The sequence below is a fragment of the Passer montanus genome, unplaced genomic scaffold, assembly GCF_014805655.1.
Source record: "Passer montanus isolate IOZ18808 unplaced genomic scaffold, ASM1480565v1 scaffold16, whole genome shotgun sequence".
In the NCBI taxonomy this organism is placed as follows: Eukaryota; Metazoa; Chordata; class Aves; order Passeriformes; family Passeridae; genus Passer; species Passer montanus.
In genome coordinates this window covers 14,498,685-14,515,775 of record NW_024363160.1, presented here as the reverse complement: position 1 = coordinate 14,515,775, position 17,091 = coordinate 14,498,685, and the positions used below count along the sequence as shown (strand labels likewise).

Sequence of the window (17,091 nt, the reverse complement as noted above, 5' to 3'; positions counted from 1 at the left end):
AAAGCACATTCAAAAGAGAGCCACAAGGACGGTGAAGGGTCTTGAGGGGAAGCCTTATGAGGAGTGGCTGAGGTCATTTGGTTTGTTCAGCCTGGAGGAGACTGAGAAGAGACCTCATTGCAGTCTGCAACTTCTTTGTGAGGAAAAGCAGAGAGGCACTGATCTCTTCTCTCTTGTGCCCAGTGACAGGACTCAGGGTGTGAAGCTGAGTCAGATTGGTTTAGTTAGCGTATGAGGAAAAGGTTCCTCACCAAGATGATGTTTGGGCATGGGAACAGGCTGCCCAGGGAAGTCGTCACAGCACCAAGCCTGACAGAGTTCAAGAAGCATTTGGACAATGTTTTCAAGCATATGATGTGGCCCTTGAGGTGTCCTGTGCAGGTCCAGGAGTTGGACTCTATGTTCCTGATGGATCATGTCCAACTCAGCTTATTCTACGATTCTTTGATTCTATAATTCTCCAATTCTACAATACCATAAGTTCATGATTCTATTATTCTATGAATGGATTACTCTAAACCAAGCATTACACTGGAAGTGGTTTGTCCACAGAAAGGACAAATAGGCTACCACTACCCACCCAAGTAAATCATCCATGCAGTAGAAGTTCTTCTCAAAAAACCCTGCTCTTCTATGCGGCCATGATAGCATCAGAGCTGCTTGTAAAAGGCTAGGAGTGTACACAGTTTCATAGGTGATGAAAAATTGTTTCTCAGAAAAATAATAGTTTTACCATGTCTACCCTTTCCTTTGAAAAGCTGCATTTAAGAAAGCTTCTATTGAAATCAACATTTTACAATGCCAGCGTTGTTCAAGAATCACCATGGAACACTCGTTCTTAAATTATGATGAGAAACTTGGCCAGGCTGCTGTTTCACTCTTTGAAATCTACCTGTGCCATTTGCCTTTAAATGCTGTCACCACCATTTCTTCAATGTTAGAGCAAGCGACAATTTTAGGCTCCATTTTTTCAGGGGGTGAATATAAGCACACTGATGAATGGATGGTTCAGAGAAGAGAAAAATATTTGTCCATGCTAAGAGGCTTTACAATATCCATGCCTTTGATTAAATTAAGACATATTTGCAGATGATGCAATAATATGTACAACTGCAAGTCTATGACGGCAGTCTTACAGGACTAATCAGGGATTATGGACTGCTCCAGGAATCTAAGATGAACAGTATAGAATTGCAAAAATGTAGCAGAAAGAAGAAATGAAGATACAGGAACAGACAGAGCTTGGCTAACATGCTGAATTAAAACTTATCATCACTGTATAAATTGCATTGATGGTTTAATTAAAGAGACAGCAGCAATTTCAGTGCCCATATTAACTATTTCTGAATTTGTTCAGCTACAGAGTACCTATTATGAAAACATGCAGGGTAAAACTTTGTCTCCATTGGAGTTCATGGAAATTCTCATTATTTATTTCAGTAGGATTTTCATTGCACCCATGTATTTTGGAGATGATCACGCTGAATAAAATATCTAAAAACCAAGTCACTAAAACTCAAAGTTCTTTTAAACTTCTGATACAAATACAATCCTTAGACAGTTACCTTGGAGGGATATATTTTAAAAGATGGAGGGATATATTTTTTTAATCTTTTACCAATAGTTTTTAAACAGACAGAAATCCTAGAAGACGTATGTAGACCTGTAAGCTATTCAAAGACTATTACTAAGAATTATAGCTTCTTTATACACATTCAAGGAGCCTTTTTTAAAACTGATTTGAAAGCATTGGTTGCTTCCATTTACTTTCTAGCTCTCTAGACCACACTGCTGCTCTCACTATTTGCACCACCTCCTTTTGAAGAGGGCTTATTTCTTCCACTCCGAGTAGTTCACATTAAGAGTTCCCACATCATGTAGTTCTGTCTTTCCATTCTCTCTTTGACAGCTTGCAGCATCAGCTCCCTTCAGAATAACCATTCAGGAGTCACTTAAATAGTGTGACATAACAAACTCACTGTATGTCTGTGCCAGTTAAGTCATTAAAATTTTATTATACTTCATTTTTTGGTTCTTCTTGGAACAGTAACTTTGTGTAACTGAAATGTCACGTCTCTATATTGTTTTTTCAGAGCAAAAAAAAAAATATTCCCAGTTTGCATCTCCTAATTTCTTTTCCTATCAAACTAGTAATAGCAATTATCAGTCTTAAGATTAGTCTGTTGATATGATGTTTTTCTTATACTATCTCAAAGCAAAAAATCAAATTTTCTAATAATTTATTTTCCCAAAGTATCTATTACTATTGCCATATTTAAAAGCTGCTGGTGAATCTCATGGTGTTTTTTCCTGAGTTATGATCTTGTTTGCATCTCCTTGCCAATGTCTACGCTTAGGTGAAATTCAGATTTCAGAGTACAAAAAGCTAAGCACAGAGGATTGAACTCCACCTTCCAGTCAGAAGGAATTACTAATATTACAAAAGTTTAGCAGTTTAGCAGGAATCTTGGAGGGTTATTAACAAGGATCACTCTGCCTTCTACTTAGGGAACTCTACCCAGTAAGGCACACGAGATACCAGAACAGTTAGAAGTTCAGTAGAAGCAGTCACTAGTCCACCAGAGATGCATTAAACTGACTCCTTGATTTATGTCACAAGAAAGGAAGCCTGTAAAATACTGAAGTTAAACTGAGGCACTGAGAAAAGACTTTAAACACAAAGAGGGAACTATCCCCATAAGCAGGAACCTCTGCAGCAGGGACTGAACTCAAGGCAATCTTTCTGCTGGAAAGCCATATTCTGGCTGCAAGGCCAGTGTCCTGATGAAAGTGGAGAAAAGCTTCTTGGAGCTGACTTAAGGCATCAATTTATCTTCAGTTCTGTGCACTTAAATCTGAATATTACATAAATTTAGCTTTTATCTAAATTTATTCTATTAGTAATGCCAACACTTACAACAGAGGTTCTGAGCTAGTTTCTCAGCATCACACGTAGTAGAGCCAACAAAGGCAATTAAATAGTGTGCTCCTCCACATCTTTTCCCAGAGAGGCTCTGAGTAGCTGCTGGAGTCTGTCAGTCTGTCTGTCAGTCTGGAAGGCTGCTTCTGCAATGGTCAGAATTGGTCAGTGTCCACCCAGCATGCAGCAGTGGGGACTGCCTGAGCCTCACACACCTCCCAGCAGGCTGTTAATCAGCCACCAAGTGCTAAAAGACTTGTAAAGCAAGTCAAGCTGTATTCTAATCTGTGTTGATGGTAAATTTAATAGTTCTTGTACCTTTCTGTCCAGTCACCTGCAAAACAACTCTACTATCTTTCTCACAAACCAGACTATCAGTGTTCAGGAATACTTGGAGAACACTACTGGAGTTCAGCCTGTCCTGAAACTTTCAGGATGATTGCATCTTTTCTTCCATCCTGTTATTAAGAAGTGCCAAAGATGGCACGTCCCTCTGCTTCAGGACAACAAATATCTAGCAACATTAAACCAATTATTTGAAAACACCTCTTCACAAATCTCAGGAAAATATGTATAACCACTTCCTATGTGGTTTAATACTCCAAAACACTATACTGTTGAAAAAATACTCTTTTTTTCTTGTAATCAAACTATTTTCATTCAGTTAAGAAAATACTACTAGTTTGAAATATTCATCATTACAAATATTTTATCTAACAATAAATGCTTCAAAGACATTTCTGTTAAAAATATCTTTCACAAGACACCCCAGGGAATTTTTTCACAGAAAAAAAAATTAACAGCTTCCTTAACTAAAATATAACACACTGAAGAATCAGTGGCTAAATTAAATTTCTTTAAATCACATTCTTTTACATTCCTTTTCCTGAAAAAAAATGCTCTATTATATTATTCGATGGTGTATATAATAGGGAAAAAAAAGGGGAGTCAATACCTAGCATGCATTTTAACAGTAACTATGAAAAAAACCCTCTGCTTCTACTATAAGGAAGTCAGCAAATTAAATAAAGCAATCTGTGCACATAGCCTCTGCTAAAGTCAATTGGTATATATGAAAGGATAAAATGGATAAAGTGCCTTTACTGGAAAGTAAAACTAAATTTCTGTAGCAGAGTGCCCCTCCTTTTATTTGGTGTTAAAGAGAAATAGGAGGGAACAGCCTGAGATATGCTAAGATAGAGGAAAAAAACCAAATATTGACCCGAACCAAACAACACTTTCAGAAATCCAGCTAAGCTTAGTTACAGGGACGTGCACACTGAAATCAAAAGCAGGCTGCCTTCAGTAGTGTATAAGGAGAGATAGCTTGATGGGTAGTGATATTGCCAAAGTGAAATACCTATTGTTACAGGACATATACGACACTAATACAGCTGTTCTGAAGATGCAAAAGGACACAGGTCTGCATCTAGTCTTTTACACAAGGGCAAGCTTCACTTACCACTAGATTGCTGATGTAAAAATGAGTGGCTGTGAAGACAGTGAATGGTCTGCAAGCATTTTAGCATTACTTGTGAAAAGATAATTCTAATTTCTCAGCTATTATTGGCTGCAAGTATTCCCTGATGTAATTATGGAGTAATAGCCGAGAACCTGATTGTAACCAACAGTTAGTAGTTTGCTGCTAACAAGGCAAACACGACAAACAATTTTGAGGCAATTATTGTCATTACAAGACACACTCAATTGTTCAAGGCAAACGTAATAGAAAGTGACAGTTGTGCAGCTGGGAGGGTGGTGCGGGAAACAAGATTGTTCTCTGGTTGCAACAGACCACTCAGACTCTAGCAGAGAGTCTGCTCAATGCATAATTCATGTTTAATAATATTTTAGTCTCTAAAGCAAATTACAGTATAAGATAAGAAACAAACAGAGACATGTCAAAAAAAAATCCCACAAGTTATTATAAGATGGAATAAGACGCACAGAAGAAACATGGAGCAGGGGGGAGATATTCACTAAAGCCAACTCACAAGATACTTGCAACCAGCAAATGTAAATACAGTAATAAAAGAGTCAATTATAAAAGCAATCCATTTGCTATGCTTCAATGAGATAGGTGATCATGTCCAAATCCCAGTTTGAGACCATTCTATGACTAGGTAGGTCCAGGAGGAAGGAAGGAGTGCTCTCCATTGAGAAATATTGATGATTAATTCTGAACAAATTTGAATTGTGGGTAGAATCAAAGGAAGATTTTCATCATCTCATATACAATAGAAGTGCCTCATGTATCAGCTCAGTGTTCTGATGACAATGCACACAGCAGCTGCCTCGTCAACAGCCAGTCCATTGAAATACTTGATTTGCTGAAAATTCCACCCAGCTCTCCTCAACGATGTTATGGGCTGAAAGTTTCTAACAGAGCTGCAGCAACATTTCAAGCTCTTGCCCAGGCTCAGTAATATTCATTGTCAGTGACATTGTAGCACTGCTCAAGTGTCACTACAGAGTCACTCACAGAGCCTTTTGCACTGATAAGGTATCATTTCTAAAGAAGCCATTAAAACACCACTGAAACTGGATTTCCAAAACTCTGACTTTCTGGTCATGTTTCACCATTTTCCTCCTCTTTCTTAAATCACACAATCAGAGAATGTTTTGGGTGGAAGGGACCTTAAAGATCATCCAGTTGTACTCCCCCTGCTGTAAACAGGGACATCTTCCACTACAATGCACTGGTTTATGCAAATAATAATCCATCAGATTAAATCTGATGAGCCAAATCACTCCAGGTGCAGCTCCACTGGAGCAAAATAGCATCACATGCCAGCTTCTCAGGTACACTTTGACTCTGCTTAGGTGAAGGTGATACTGATTTTCTCAGACAGAGCAACATATTATAACTAGCTTCTTGTCTAAAGAAACCTCTGTGATTTTGACATCTGTGACACACTTCAGTGCAGCCCATAGACTTACTCCGAAACATATATGTGTGATTGCTTTTGCTTTATTCAGTAAGAAAGCTGATGATTGCAGAAGGTGGCAGATCAACAGCTGCAGAGACAGGAGACCTTTGCCTCTGTACATCACATCTGTGCTCCTTTTTCACTGCCATAAGACAGGCATCTATCTTAGATTTTCACTTTCAGAAAACTAGTATTTATCGTTTCACTCAGAGTGATAAGAAGTGAGATTATTTCCCAAAAGTTTGCAAGTTTCAGTAGCTTGAACAAGACTGGAAGGTCTGAATATATCACAGAATTGTCAGACAGCCTGGTCCTAGCTCAAATGTAATTTTAAATGGTCTGCCATTTCACCGAAGGAAAAAAAATAGTTATGTTTTTTCTATCCTCTTTATAAGATAACATTATTAATCAGCTCAAACCCTCCTTATTAAGCAAAAATTACATTTTTCTTCACAGTAAAATTCTTATTAATTTGCATGTCCAATGTCTTGTATAAAGTATAAGCATTATAAACAACTTTAATAGCATTTTAGCTTTGTTGATGTGGATCTACATATTGCAAATAAAACCAGTCAAGTCACAAAAAGTCCCTAAAATGAAAAGGCTTTCTAAAAGTATATGAGGTGGCATCTAGGAAAACTGACAGACTGCTTTTTATTTTAATTTTAGTATTTTTATTAAGGCTTTATGAATTAATGTGGTAATGTCAGTCTATCCTATATACCACAGAAATATCTGGTACTTTGTTTTGAAGTCTAAACAAGTAAAGGTTTTATAGTAAAAGGTATCGAAACTCTGCAAGCAGTTTGGCTAACCTTTAGTGGGCCTTTACTGAAGTCAAGTGGACTTAGACCTCATTCAGAACAAGGACATTTGTAAAACATTTCAGTGCTTGAACAAAAATTAAAAGCACAATTCCTCTTGATGCAAAACGATTTTACAAATTAATGTCAAATAACATTTCCACTGAAAATTCCTAATTACCAGCAAAAAGGTTGCCATGGATTTAATGCTGTGAATCATCTGCTTTCATGTTGGCTTTGCCATCTCTCACTTTACTCAAGATCAAGAGCAGGGCCAATATATTGTCAACAGCATGGGCAATTTACTCCATTATGCTCTTTCACCAATCTGTCTTCACTCTGGCCTGCAATTGGTGGTTGGACTCATATATCTTGAACTTAAATTGCTTGGAGAAGAAATCAAAGTTAATGTTTCAAGATAGGGAGTCCAGGTTTTAGTGGAATAAAGACAAAATCAGAAGGAAGTAAAACAGTACAAGAAGTTCTGAATGAGAAGATGGGTTAAATTCTTGGCTTGGACTTTGTTCAGAGAGATAAATCAACAGCAAGTCTGCACTCTTGCATAGACAGTCAGTTTTGACAACTTAATCAGCTAATGTTACTTATTTCAGGTGAAGCCATTGTGTAGAGATTATAGCTTTGATGCAGAAAACAGGTATTTAGATGGCTAACTCCAATACTTGCATCTGTCACAAACACAAATGAGTGAAAAGAATAGTTAATGTTAACAGCCAGGTTTCCTACATCTATATTGTGTAAAACGTGACAATTTGAACATGCCAAGGAAAGAGAACTGACACCATCCAAGTGATCAAAACTACTCAAAGACATAATCCTCCATTGCATAACAATATTACTCTCAATTTCCTCTAAATTAGAAAGAATACAACTAGGAAAAGCCTATTAATCTCTTCATCTAAGTTGGTAGCACAACCCCTGTTAAAAGTTGACTTCTGACATATTTTGTCATGATTAGCTCCTATAAGCTCCTATATGTCTCCACACAGTGCCTGTGACAGGCAGTTGTATATGTAAATATATATATGTGTAAACATGCAACAATAATTTCCTAAAAACTAGATTTAAGAGAACATAGTCCCTCCACCCAAATCCAGACTAACCGCTGATATGTTTTGGTATACCTCAGTACAAAGAGAAATACCGAAGATAAATAAATCTTTCAGTTTGAGTTACAGTTAAATAGACTCATCCCTGACTTTTACTTGATAGCTCACATAGTAAAAAAACCCAAACAATAAAAAATGCAATGTTAAATTTGTACTTAATTCTCCTCACTTCGAGGGGTGTACCTGCTTTTAGCTTCCTCTAATCAGAGCATCCCCCCTACACATCTCATGTCTTGGTAACTAATGAACTACCACAGTGAGGAGGGAAACACACCCAGCTGCTCTGAACAGGGCTCCAGCTAACAGGCAAGGGCAACAAAAGTCCTGCTTTCACTCAGGGTAGAAGCTGTTGCTGCTCCTTTGAAGGCCTATCTAGAGGTCACTTTTCACTACAAAGATCTTTTTTTTAAACAGATTGACCAACTAACTTAAAAAACACAAAAGCCCCTTTATTCCCAACTTAGTTCACAAACCTTGCCTGCTGTCTGTGGTCTGAGACAGGCAAAAGGGTTTGATCCAGCAACATCAGAGCCCCAAGAGCATTATTAAGAGAAAAGAGAATTAAAGACAGCTCTCAAGTTGGACCTTTGCCTGCAGATGAGTTACACACAGAGCTCACTCCAAAGAACCAGCTTAGGACACAGAACTGTGTCATGTCTAGGGAAGCAAGAAAACAGGGGCAAGCAAGAGGCAAGCAAAAGAGAAAGGAACACATGAGCAATTTGCAGCTCTATTACCCAGCTGGCTGCTAGAGAAAACACCTCTGAGGCACTGGTAAGCAGAAAGCCATACCCCATTCCCAGCTGGGGAATGAACAAATTATAAATTAGAGCTCCTTTCCTTTTCTATCTCCCCAGGGAAAAGCAGCAGCCCTTTTCCAACTCCTACCCCAACATTAGAGCAGCCCTGCAGGTGCTCAGGACTTTCAGCCATTCACCAGCAGGTGTGACTCAAGACCCTGTTATTTAAAAGTGTACAAAGGCTAATTTAAAGTGGGAGCTGTCCTTAGTAGTATTGCAGCAACTTCAGTACCACAGATACAATTCACCAGCTCTCCACTCTTTTCATTACATCCTTAATTCCCTGTATCCTTTCCACCCTACAAGCTTAGTACAAGTATTATGAAGCCTCCGTCCACTTGCAGAGCCCAGGACTTTTGGGCAGTACCAGCAGCCATCTACTCTGAGCAAATATGCACCTTCTGTCTCTGTGTCCTTCCTCCTCAGCATTTTTTTCACCTCCCATGGCATTTCTGCATGTAGAAATCTATTGCTTTCAGCTGGTACTGCTGAAACTTACAACTCACAAGTTGCTCTCATACTTGACTTTATACTATTTAGGTTCAAGCAACCTAAGCATGAGAAACAGGACACAGTATTGGGCTGGAAGACATGGACAAACCTCAGGTGAAATTTCCTAGTATGAGCCCTGTAATGGACTGCCAGAGAAAAATGCCTGTTTAAATAGGATGCAAGTACAGCCCCAAGGGATGGGGCTATGAAAGCATCATATTTCTTTTACATAGACAGAGTCATTCAGCAACATTCTGACACTCTGATAAACTGAATTGGAAGAGGAGCCTCCATCTATCCCTCAGTAGCATGGCCCAGCTCACTATTATATACCTCTAGGGTACACAGGCTTTTTGTATTCTAGTACCAAATCAATTTAAATCCATAGGAAAAAAAAGTAACAGGAAATGTCCCAAAATATTCTCATGCTATTTCACATGGAAAACCAGGTAAGTAAAGTGATTAAACACATCACCTTTAGGTACAACGGAGCTGTCCTTAATAAACCCCAGGCAGCAGTTTTCCTAATGATTCCCATTAGCAAATTATCCTCCCAAAGAGATCATGCTTGGGGCAGCAGAAGACCTGTGCTGTCTCATTCCACCCCAGACACCATTTCCAACTGCATGTGCACAGGCAACCTTATGCAACAGCAAATTTTCACCTGCCAGGATGCAGCAAACACATTTCAGATGAGGCAAATGCCAAGTGTCTTTATGTATAGGCTGAATGTGGTGGCTGACATAAACTTTCATAGACATGCAGAATGTTTGAGGGAAGGGAGCAAGAATCACTTGTGACACAGATTCATGCTTTGGTGATGATTTCTGTGTGAGTGTGCTATAATTAAGGATTAAATTTGTAAAATTTTAAAATGCAGCCTGTGACAGCAGAAGGGATTGTACTGCTAAATTAAGTTCCCTTTTATTTTCCCTCCTTCCTCTTCCAACTTCCCTTCCTCTACCTCTTATACTGTTTATTTTCTTCCAATCTTTTTCCCTGCCCTCTCTTCTCCTTCTTCTCCCCCTGCCGCCCCCCCACCACTTCTCTCATGTCTTCCTGCTCCTCCTTCAGCCCCTTCTCTCACATCTGAAACAGCAGTGTTGCTATAACTAGCCACACTTAGGTTTGCTACCAGACAACAGCCAGCAAAGGAAAACAATGAAGCAGGAAGAGTGGCTATTTCAAATCTCTCTATCAGCAGATGCTTTCGCCAGAAGATGCAGCAAAAAATAGGATTGCCTTAGGAAAGTGAGCAAGTGCCATCTGGGAGGAAGGGAAGGAAAGCTAAGAGATTTAAAGTTGTAAGATCACATTGTCTGAAGTTCAAAGACCACAGTGGATTTACTTCCCATACATTTCAAATAGGAAATGACAAATTTGCAACATTTTATCATTCATACTTAGAGTCTAACATGATTACATGTGGCACATGAATCTGGTTGCAGCAGGTGTTAAGATACGTATGACAGGGATTTCTGTACAGGTTACTGTACAGGTTACTGTACTGGGCTTTAATTTTTATTTTAGACATTAGCATGCATGCAATTATTATTATGAAGCTATATATGTGAAACTTCTACAGCATAGTATTGCAGTGAAAGCCAGATACATTAAAAAATCACCATCCTAAGTATCCCTGAAACCTCTAAGTTAGCAGTATTACTATATTATCCCTGTGAAAAGTCAAACTTCAACAGGAAAGTGAACTATCTTTCCATACATCATGTGCATCAGAACTGCTCCTTTACTGCACATATGTAGACAGAAATTAGCTAAAAGCTGAAAAAATTGTGTCAGCTTAAGGACACTCAGACAAAAGGCAGCTGTGGTTAGAATCTGGCCTATCAAATTATCACAGACATCCTACTCCTTCCTTTGTTTGGAGAGCAACCCAGCTGAAAATCCAGCCCATCACCAGGTCCTATCAGCCAGTATGTACCACATCCATTCTCACCTAAATACAGCTAGCAAATGACCATGATACATGAAGTGCAGAGCATCCAGGTTAGCCGTCAAAGCCCATATATTTAGTGTTCAAGAGAAATATTAAAAAGCATTTCTCATTTGGCACATATGATAAGGAATTTCCCAAGTAGCAAGAACAGAATTCCAATGTGTTGTTTCTAATGGCAATAGAATAGACCTTCACTTTGGATGTTGTGCATACACGTGCCACTCATGAGCCACTGTCACAGTCTGTAGTAGACAGGCCATTTGTGAGCTCCATAATTCAGAAAAGTTCATTCCAAACCAGACTCATTTAACTTGCTATATAACAAGGGCTGAATCCAAGGATTACACACCCATGTACCTTCAATGCCAAGTCAGTTTTATCTCTGACCAAAAAGTAGCTTTATGTTGTAATAAAGAAACAATTAACATTCAAATATGCAATGCTGTTTGCTGTTTTCTCATATTTTGCCTCTATTTCTCCATAGGAATTCACTGTTTCCATCCTTTCTTCTGAATATAACATTTCAATTGCTATTTCCCAAATAACCAGCTTCTGTGACACTACTCTCCCTCCTTGTAAAAACAACTTTCTCAGCTTTCTAGGCTGCCTCAGAAAGGTTTGAGCTTCATTTCCTTTTATTCCTATGCATGGTCACACTACAGATATACGTATATCTATGATATATGTATAGAAACAGTAATGCTACTTAACATACAGTTATCTAAACACTCACCTAAGTTGCCTAAGCAACAAATAAATTAACCTGGAAAAAAAAAAAACACCTAATTTCTTCTTCATGCTGAGATACAGGGAACATGTATTTCAAATACCTAATGAAACACACTATGAAGAAAAGCAAATTCTAAACGAAAGCACAGAATGGGGAAAAAGACAAGGCAATGCCACATTTTCTGTACAAAATGAGAGCCTTACCATCCTGTTGGCCCTGGAGGTTCTGAGGACTTTGCATTCTCTCCTCCAGATTTGAGCTGAGGTCAGAGTTTACAGCTGACATTCTAGTTGAGTCACTCATATCAAACTCATCACTTTCTATAGAACTTTCATCCTGCAAGTAGAAAGAGACATGTCAAAACATGGTGCACTGTTCACATTGTATGTGCAGTTCTCTTCCCTTTTGTCTCACTCACACCCAGTGTGGAGTGTAATCATGCTAAACATTTTTGTATGTAAGAAAAAAGCAGAGGACATCAAGAAGAGAGAGGAAAACACAGCATTTATTTGGTATGATAATTTGACAGAAGCAATTTGTTCAACTATGAGGATACTACATAATAGTTCCATAGTATATTCCAGAAAAGAATTGGTAGAGACCCCTTGTTATTCACATTTGGCTGATGAGACCTCCCTATATTCCCTGCCTGAATCCTTTACCTTTCCCACATGGAAGTCAGTAACCCTGTGAATGACCCCTTTCCTGGCTTGGGCTGGGATTGTTACTTTTCTTCCTAGTAGCTTGTACAGTGCTTGGATTTAGTGTGGGAATAATGTTGATAACACGCTGATGTTTTGGTGGTTGCTAAGTAGTGCTTACTATAAATCAAGGACTTTTCAAGTCTCATGCTCTGCCAGTGAGCAGGTGCACAAGAAGCCAGAAGGAATTATGGCCAGGACAGCTGACCTGAGGTGGCCAAAGGGATATTCCATATCACAGAGCATTATTCCCAGTACATAAACTGGGAGGAGTTGACCAGAGGGAGACTGGCTGGGCATCATTCAGTGAGTGGTGAGGAATTGTATTTGGCATCACATGCCTTTCTTGGATTTTATTCCTCCTTCTCTCTCTCTCCTTTCATTACAATTAGTAGTAGCAGTAGTGGCAGTAGCAGTAGTAGATTTTACTTTGTTTGAATTATTAAACTCTTCTCAACCCCTGGGTTTTTACCTTTTTTTTCTGATTTTCTCCCCCATCTCACCAGAGTGGATAGAGGAGTGAGCAAGCCACTACATGGTTCTTATTTGCTGGCTGGGGTTAAACTACAAAGGCTCACAGGAAGATATTTTCAAATGGCAACCTGACCTGGTAAGAATCCATGGTCAAATTCCCTTGACATGATGTCAAACTTACACTCTGTTTAAAGAAGCATCTATGAAAATGAGAAAGCCTATAAAAGTCCTGAGCATGGTCATGACAGTCAATGGCAAATAAAAGTAATATAATCACAGGAGAATCATTGCAAATTTATTCTATGTTGTACATCTTTAATATGATTTATCCATCAAGTCCAGTTACAGAGCATTTAACAGGAATGATAAGAAGGGCAAAAAGTAAAAGTCCTAATCATTATCCTCACTTATAAAAGAAAACAGTTTTAGACATAGTCCAGAAAATATTCCAATACATATTTGAATTTAGTTGCTTCAGTCCCATTGAAGTTCACACATCCACTCATGGATTAAAAATTAAGTATCCACAAGTCTTGCTCTGGAAATGGCTGAGGCAATGTACAAACCTGAGGCAATATATTTTTAGTAACAACATTTCTGAGATGGTTAATTCTGTTAAGAAGAAAAGTACTTGTAATAAGTGAGAGGAAAATATGGCAAATAGATTTGTAAATGAAAATGCCCTGAAAATGTTTGAAATACTTTTCCAATTCATTTTTATTTACATTTTTTCAATCAAAACAGAACAAGACAGAATTCTATTTTTATGGATTGTTCAGCAGAACTGACCTAGAAAAACAGAAATCTCTAGAATATTATTTACTGTGTACTTGTTGTGAAGTGGATATTACAGTTATTAATATAGCTGTTTGCTTCTTTCTGAGTGTTAACTCTTAAATCAGTTCCTTCCCCTGGGTCTCAGCAATGCTTCCAGTTTGTATGGACATTTCTCTTGTTTCCAGAAAGCAAGTTCCCTGCAGTAATGACTCATGTTAAATTGGGATGAACTACTGCAAATGCCAGTCAGGAGCAAGAGCGGGACAACAACACACAAGGTGAAACTGTTCTGCACTGCCACAGCAGGACAATGACAAATAAGGAAATAAATATACCTTGTTATCAGGTATTTGTAAAAAAACAAATGGAAGAGTGAGGATTTATCTAACAGGCACCTGTCTGTCTTGCCTTACACAAGGTAGGAGCACCCCAGCTACAGCAGCAGCAAACACCCAAACAGTGCCCTCACAGATGAACCCTGGTGCCCACCAGCCTCCTGCCCCAGACAGACAGGGCCAGGGCACACACCAGATGGGTCTGAGGTTTAGGGAAAATGCACTCTGCTTGTTCGAAGAGCAGGATAAGAAAACAAATTCCCCCAGACCTTCTGGATTGCTGTGTCTCTGTTAAAATGCAGGGGTAATTCTCAGTGACTCCTGCAGGGACCAGCAAGCAGCAGCTCACATATTGCCATTCTGAGGTTAGGCAATTTGATGGGCTCACAAAAAGGGGGCTCTGGCTGACACTTGCACAGTTATAAAACAGCACACATAGACAGCCTGTTTGCCTACAGCACTGCAGAATACCTCCACTTCACTTCCCAAACTGTGTACACCTCTATCTGTGTAAACCTCTGTCCGAATCTGCATGGACACATTGGCATGGGAACAAAAACTGAGAACCACTGGCATCTTTATAGCAGTTGCAGCATTGCTCTAAATTCCCACACAGTGGTGAGTTCTCCTTTTAGATGAAACCTGTTTCCCTCTCATCAGTGGTCTCAGTTTAAAAATGTGGAATTGAAGATGAGAGAATTAGGAGATTTTCAGTCATTGCACTAGCTAGCAGTGGGATCCAAGTTTACTCCGGTCTCAATTCCACACAAGAATAGAGATATCATTGATTAAATCTTTCCTACAAACCCAAGACTGTTTTTTAAGTGCATGAAATAGTTTAAACCAGATGTCTTGATCCTTTGTACTACAACATTTTCCCTGTCATTTTGTTCTCAGGGCCAACAAATGTACCACCTGGAGAAAAAGAGAACCTTGGCAAATCCGTGATTTGAGAAAAGACATAAGGATTATTTTCAGAACTTTCCTTGTGCCCACTCTGTCCTGAAAAGTTATTATTATTGAAACACACAAAAAATTACTTTCATAAATCCAAAACTTTCCTTGTGCCCACTCTACCCTAAAAAATGTATTACTACTAAAACATATAAGAAATTACTTTCATAAATCCACTGCTGCGGGAATTTCATATACAGTAACAACAGAGCAACAAAACCAAGCTGGGCAGGGAAATACCAAGCAAAGCTAAGTCCTGCTTCCTCCATATCATTGACACTGGCTTGTCTAGATGAAAAACTGGTTTAACAAAAATTTCAGTCATCAGACCAGAAAGACTACAACAAAACATTCAGGCTACAGAAGATCTGTGGCATGGGGTCCTGATCCAGCATGAGTGCTTGACCCTGTTATGGAAGTAGTAATTCTCAAAGGGAAAAGGTGTAGAAACCAAGGAGTACTTTAATTCCTAAGGCTACTACAGAATAAAACCTCTTTTCTCCTGCTAGTGGAAACTCTACTTCCAGATCCCTCAAATAATCAGGAGGGTCAAAAGAAGGAAAAGATGACCAGGCTGTATTTATGCATTAAGAACTTTGCATTTGGGATCTCTCCCTACACTCTCTGCAATTATAAAAAAAGGCCAAACTGAAACACTAGAAGAGTGGTGAAATCCCCATTCTAGGGAGGGCTGAATAATTCATGAAATCTCCAGCAGTAGCCCACATCTACTTATTGGGAAAACAAATCTGGCTGACTCTGCACAAGTCAGAAGGCAGTCAGGGTCTTGACATAATCCAGCGGCTAAGGTTGTCTTTGAAGGCTTTCTTTATTAAAAAATATCTTGTAGTTGGACAGGAAGACATAGAATGCAGAACTGGTTTTTTGATGGCACATAGCTGAGCTTCTATTTGGCAGCTTAAATGTTAAATGAACTTCAGGCAAAATGAGTTTACTACAAATAATTTGGTATGGGCCTGTGAATTGATTGAGCACTTCTTAAAATCTGAGAAAACTCTGAATAAATCAGAGAAAGCAAACAACCTTTGAGAGGAAATAAATACAATCCAACCGCAATTCTTTATGAAGGAGATGGATTTTCAGTCTACTTCTCCTCCTTTTTTTTTTTTTGCCTTTTTATTCAAAATTTCAAAAGCAACTCCTACTCTTATCATTAAGATTTTTTCCTTAAAGTTTTCAGCTGGTGTTTCCAGGAATTTCATCACTGTCAGTACCATGTGTTGTATTGTGTTTGCTAGCCTTGAGAACATCATGGCAGTCATTTCAGTTGTTGATGGTATTGGTTTCTAAAAGCAGACAGCAGAAATCACTGCTGGGCACAGAACTAAGTCTCAAGTGAACATGCTTCCCACATCACCCTTTCCACTGGTCCAGTGAAAGAGCACCTTCAGGCAATTCAAAGTACACTCACAACCCCCAATCACCGAAGGGCCATAAATCATATTTTCTCTCAATCTGATTGCTTGAAAACAACCCTGCCTTGGCTTCAGACTGACAGTTTTAGCAACAAAATTATAAAGATGGGATCAACAATCATCTTCACTTCAATTTCCTAGCCACCTGAAAGACAAGTACAAAACAACGCAGGAGAACAGAAAACCAAACTTAAAAGATTTCAGGTTTTACCTCATCTTGCTGTGAATTTAGTAGCTGCAGCTTCATGTGTTTCATATAAGCCATAGTAATGGGCATGTTGTAATCAATCATACTGGTCACCAAAGTTGGAGGTTTTCCATTATCTGCAAAAAAAATAGTTATTAAGCAATATATTTTAATTGTGGTGGCTATGTCAGCCTATTCTGCAGTCAAAGTCAGACTGTTATGTTATTTAGCTCTAACTTTTGCATTTGCAATCGCTTGTAGGCTGTAGAAATGGAAGTCTCCCAAAGAAAAAGGAAAACCAAGATCAAACCCTGAAAATTGATGAGCTCTTCTACCCTAAATGACTACAGCCCATATACCCTATCTATTCCTTACGCTTATGTTTCCATACAAACATTTCCATAGCAAAATAAATTATTTCCTCCAGATAAAATCATCTTTCTATTGAGGGTGCAGATGGCATTACAC

At 38.7% G+C, this 17,091-nt stretch overlaps 1 protein-coding gene across 3 annotated transcripts in view; it reads right to left on the bottom strand.

Annotated features, from left to right (window-relative positions):
• The window catches only part of NOL4 (nucleolar protein 4), a 189,912-nt gene that overhangs the window by 126,561 nt on the left and 46,260 nt on the right, over positions 1-17,091 (bottom strand). For all 3 annotated transcript variants that reach the window (XM_039703095.1, XM_039703097.1, XM_039703096.1), the window contains exons 4-5: positions 16,648-16,760; positions 11,963-12,095 (exon numbers count right to left, since the gene is read on the bottom strand). In XM_039703095.1, the coding sequence (XP_039559029.1) occupies positions 11,963-12,095; positions 16,648-16,760 (246 nt within the window). The remainder of the gene's footprint in view (positions 1-11,962; positions 12,096-16,647; positions 16,761-17,091) is intronic.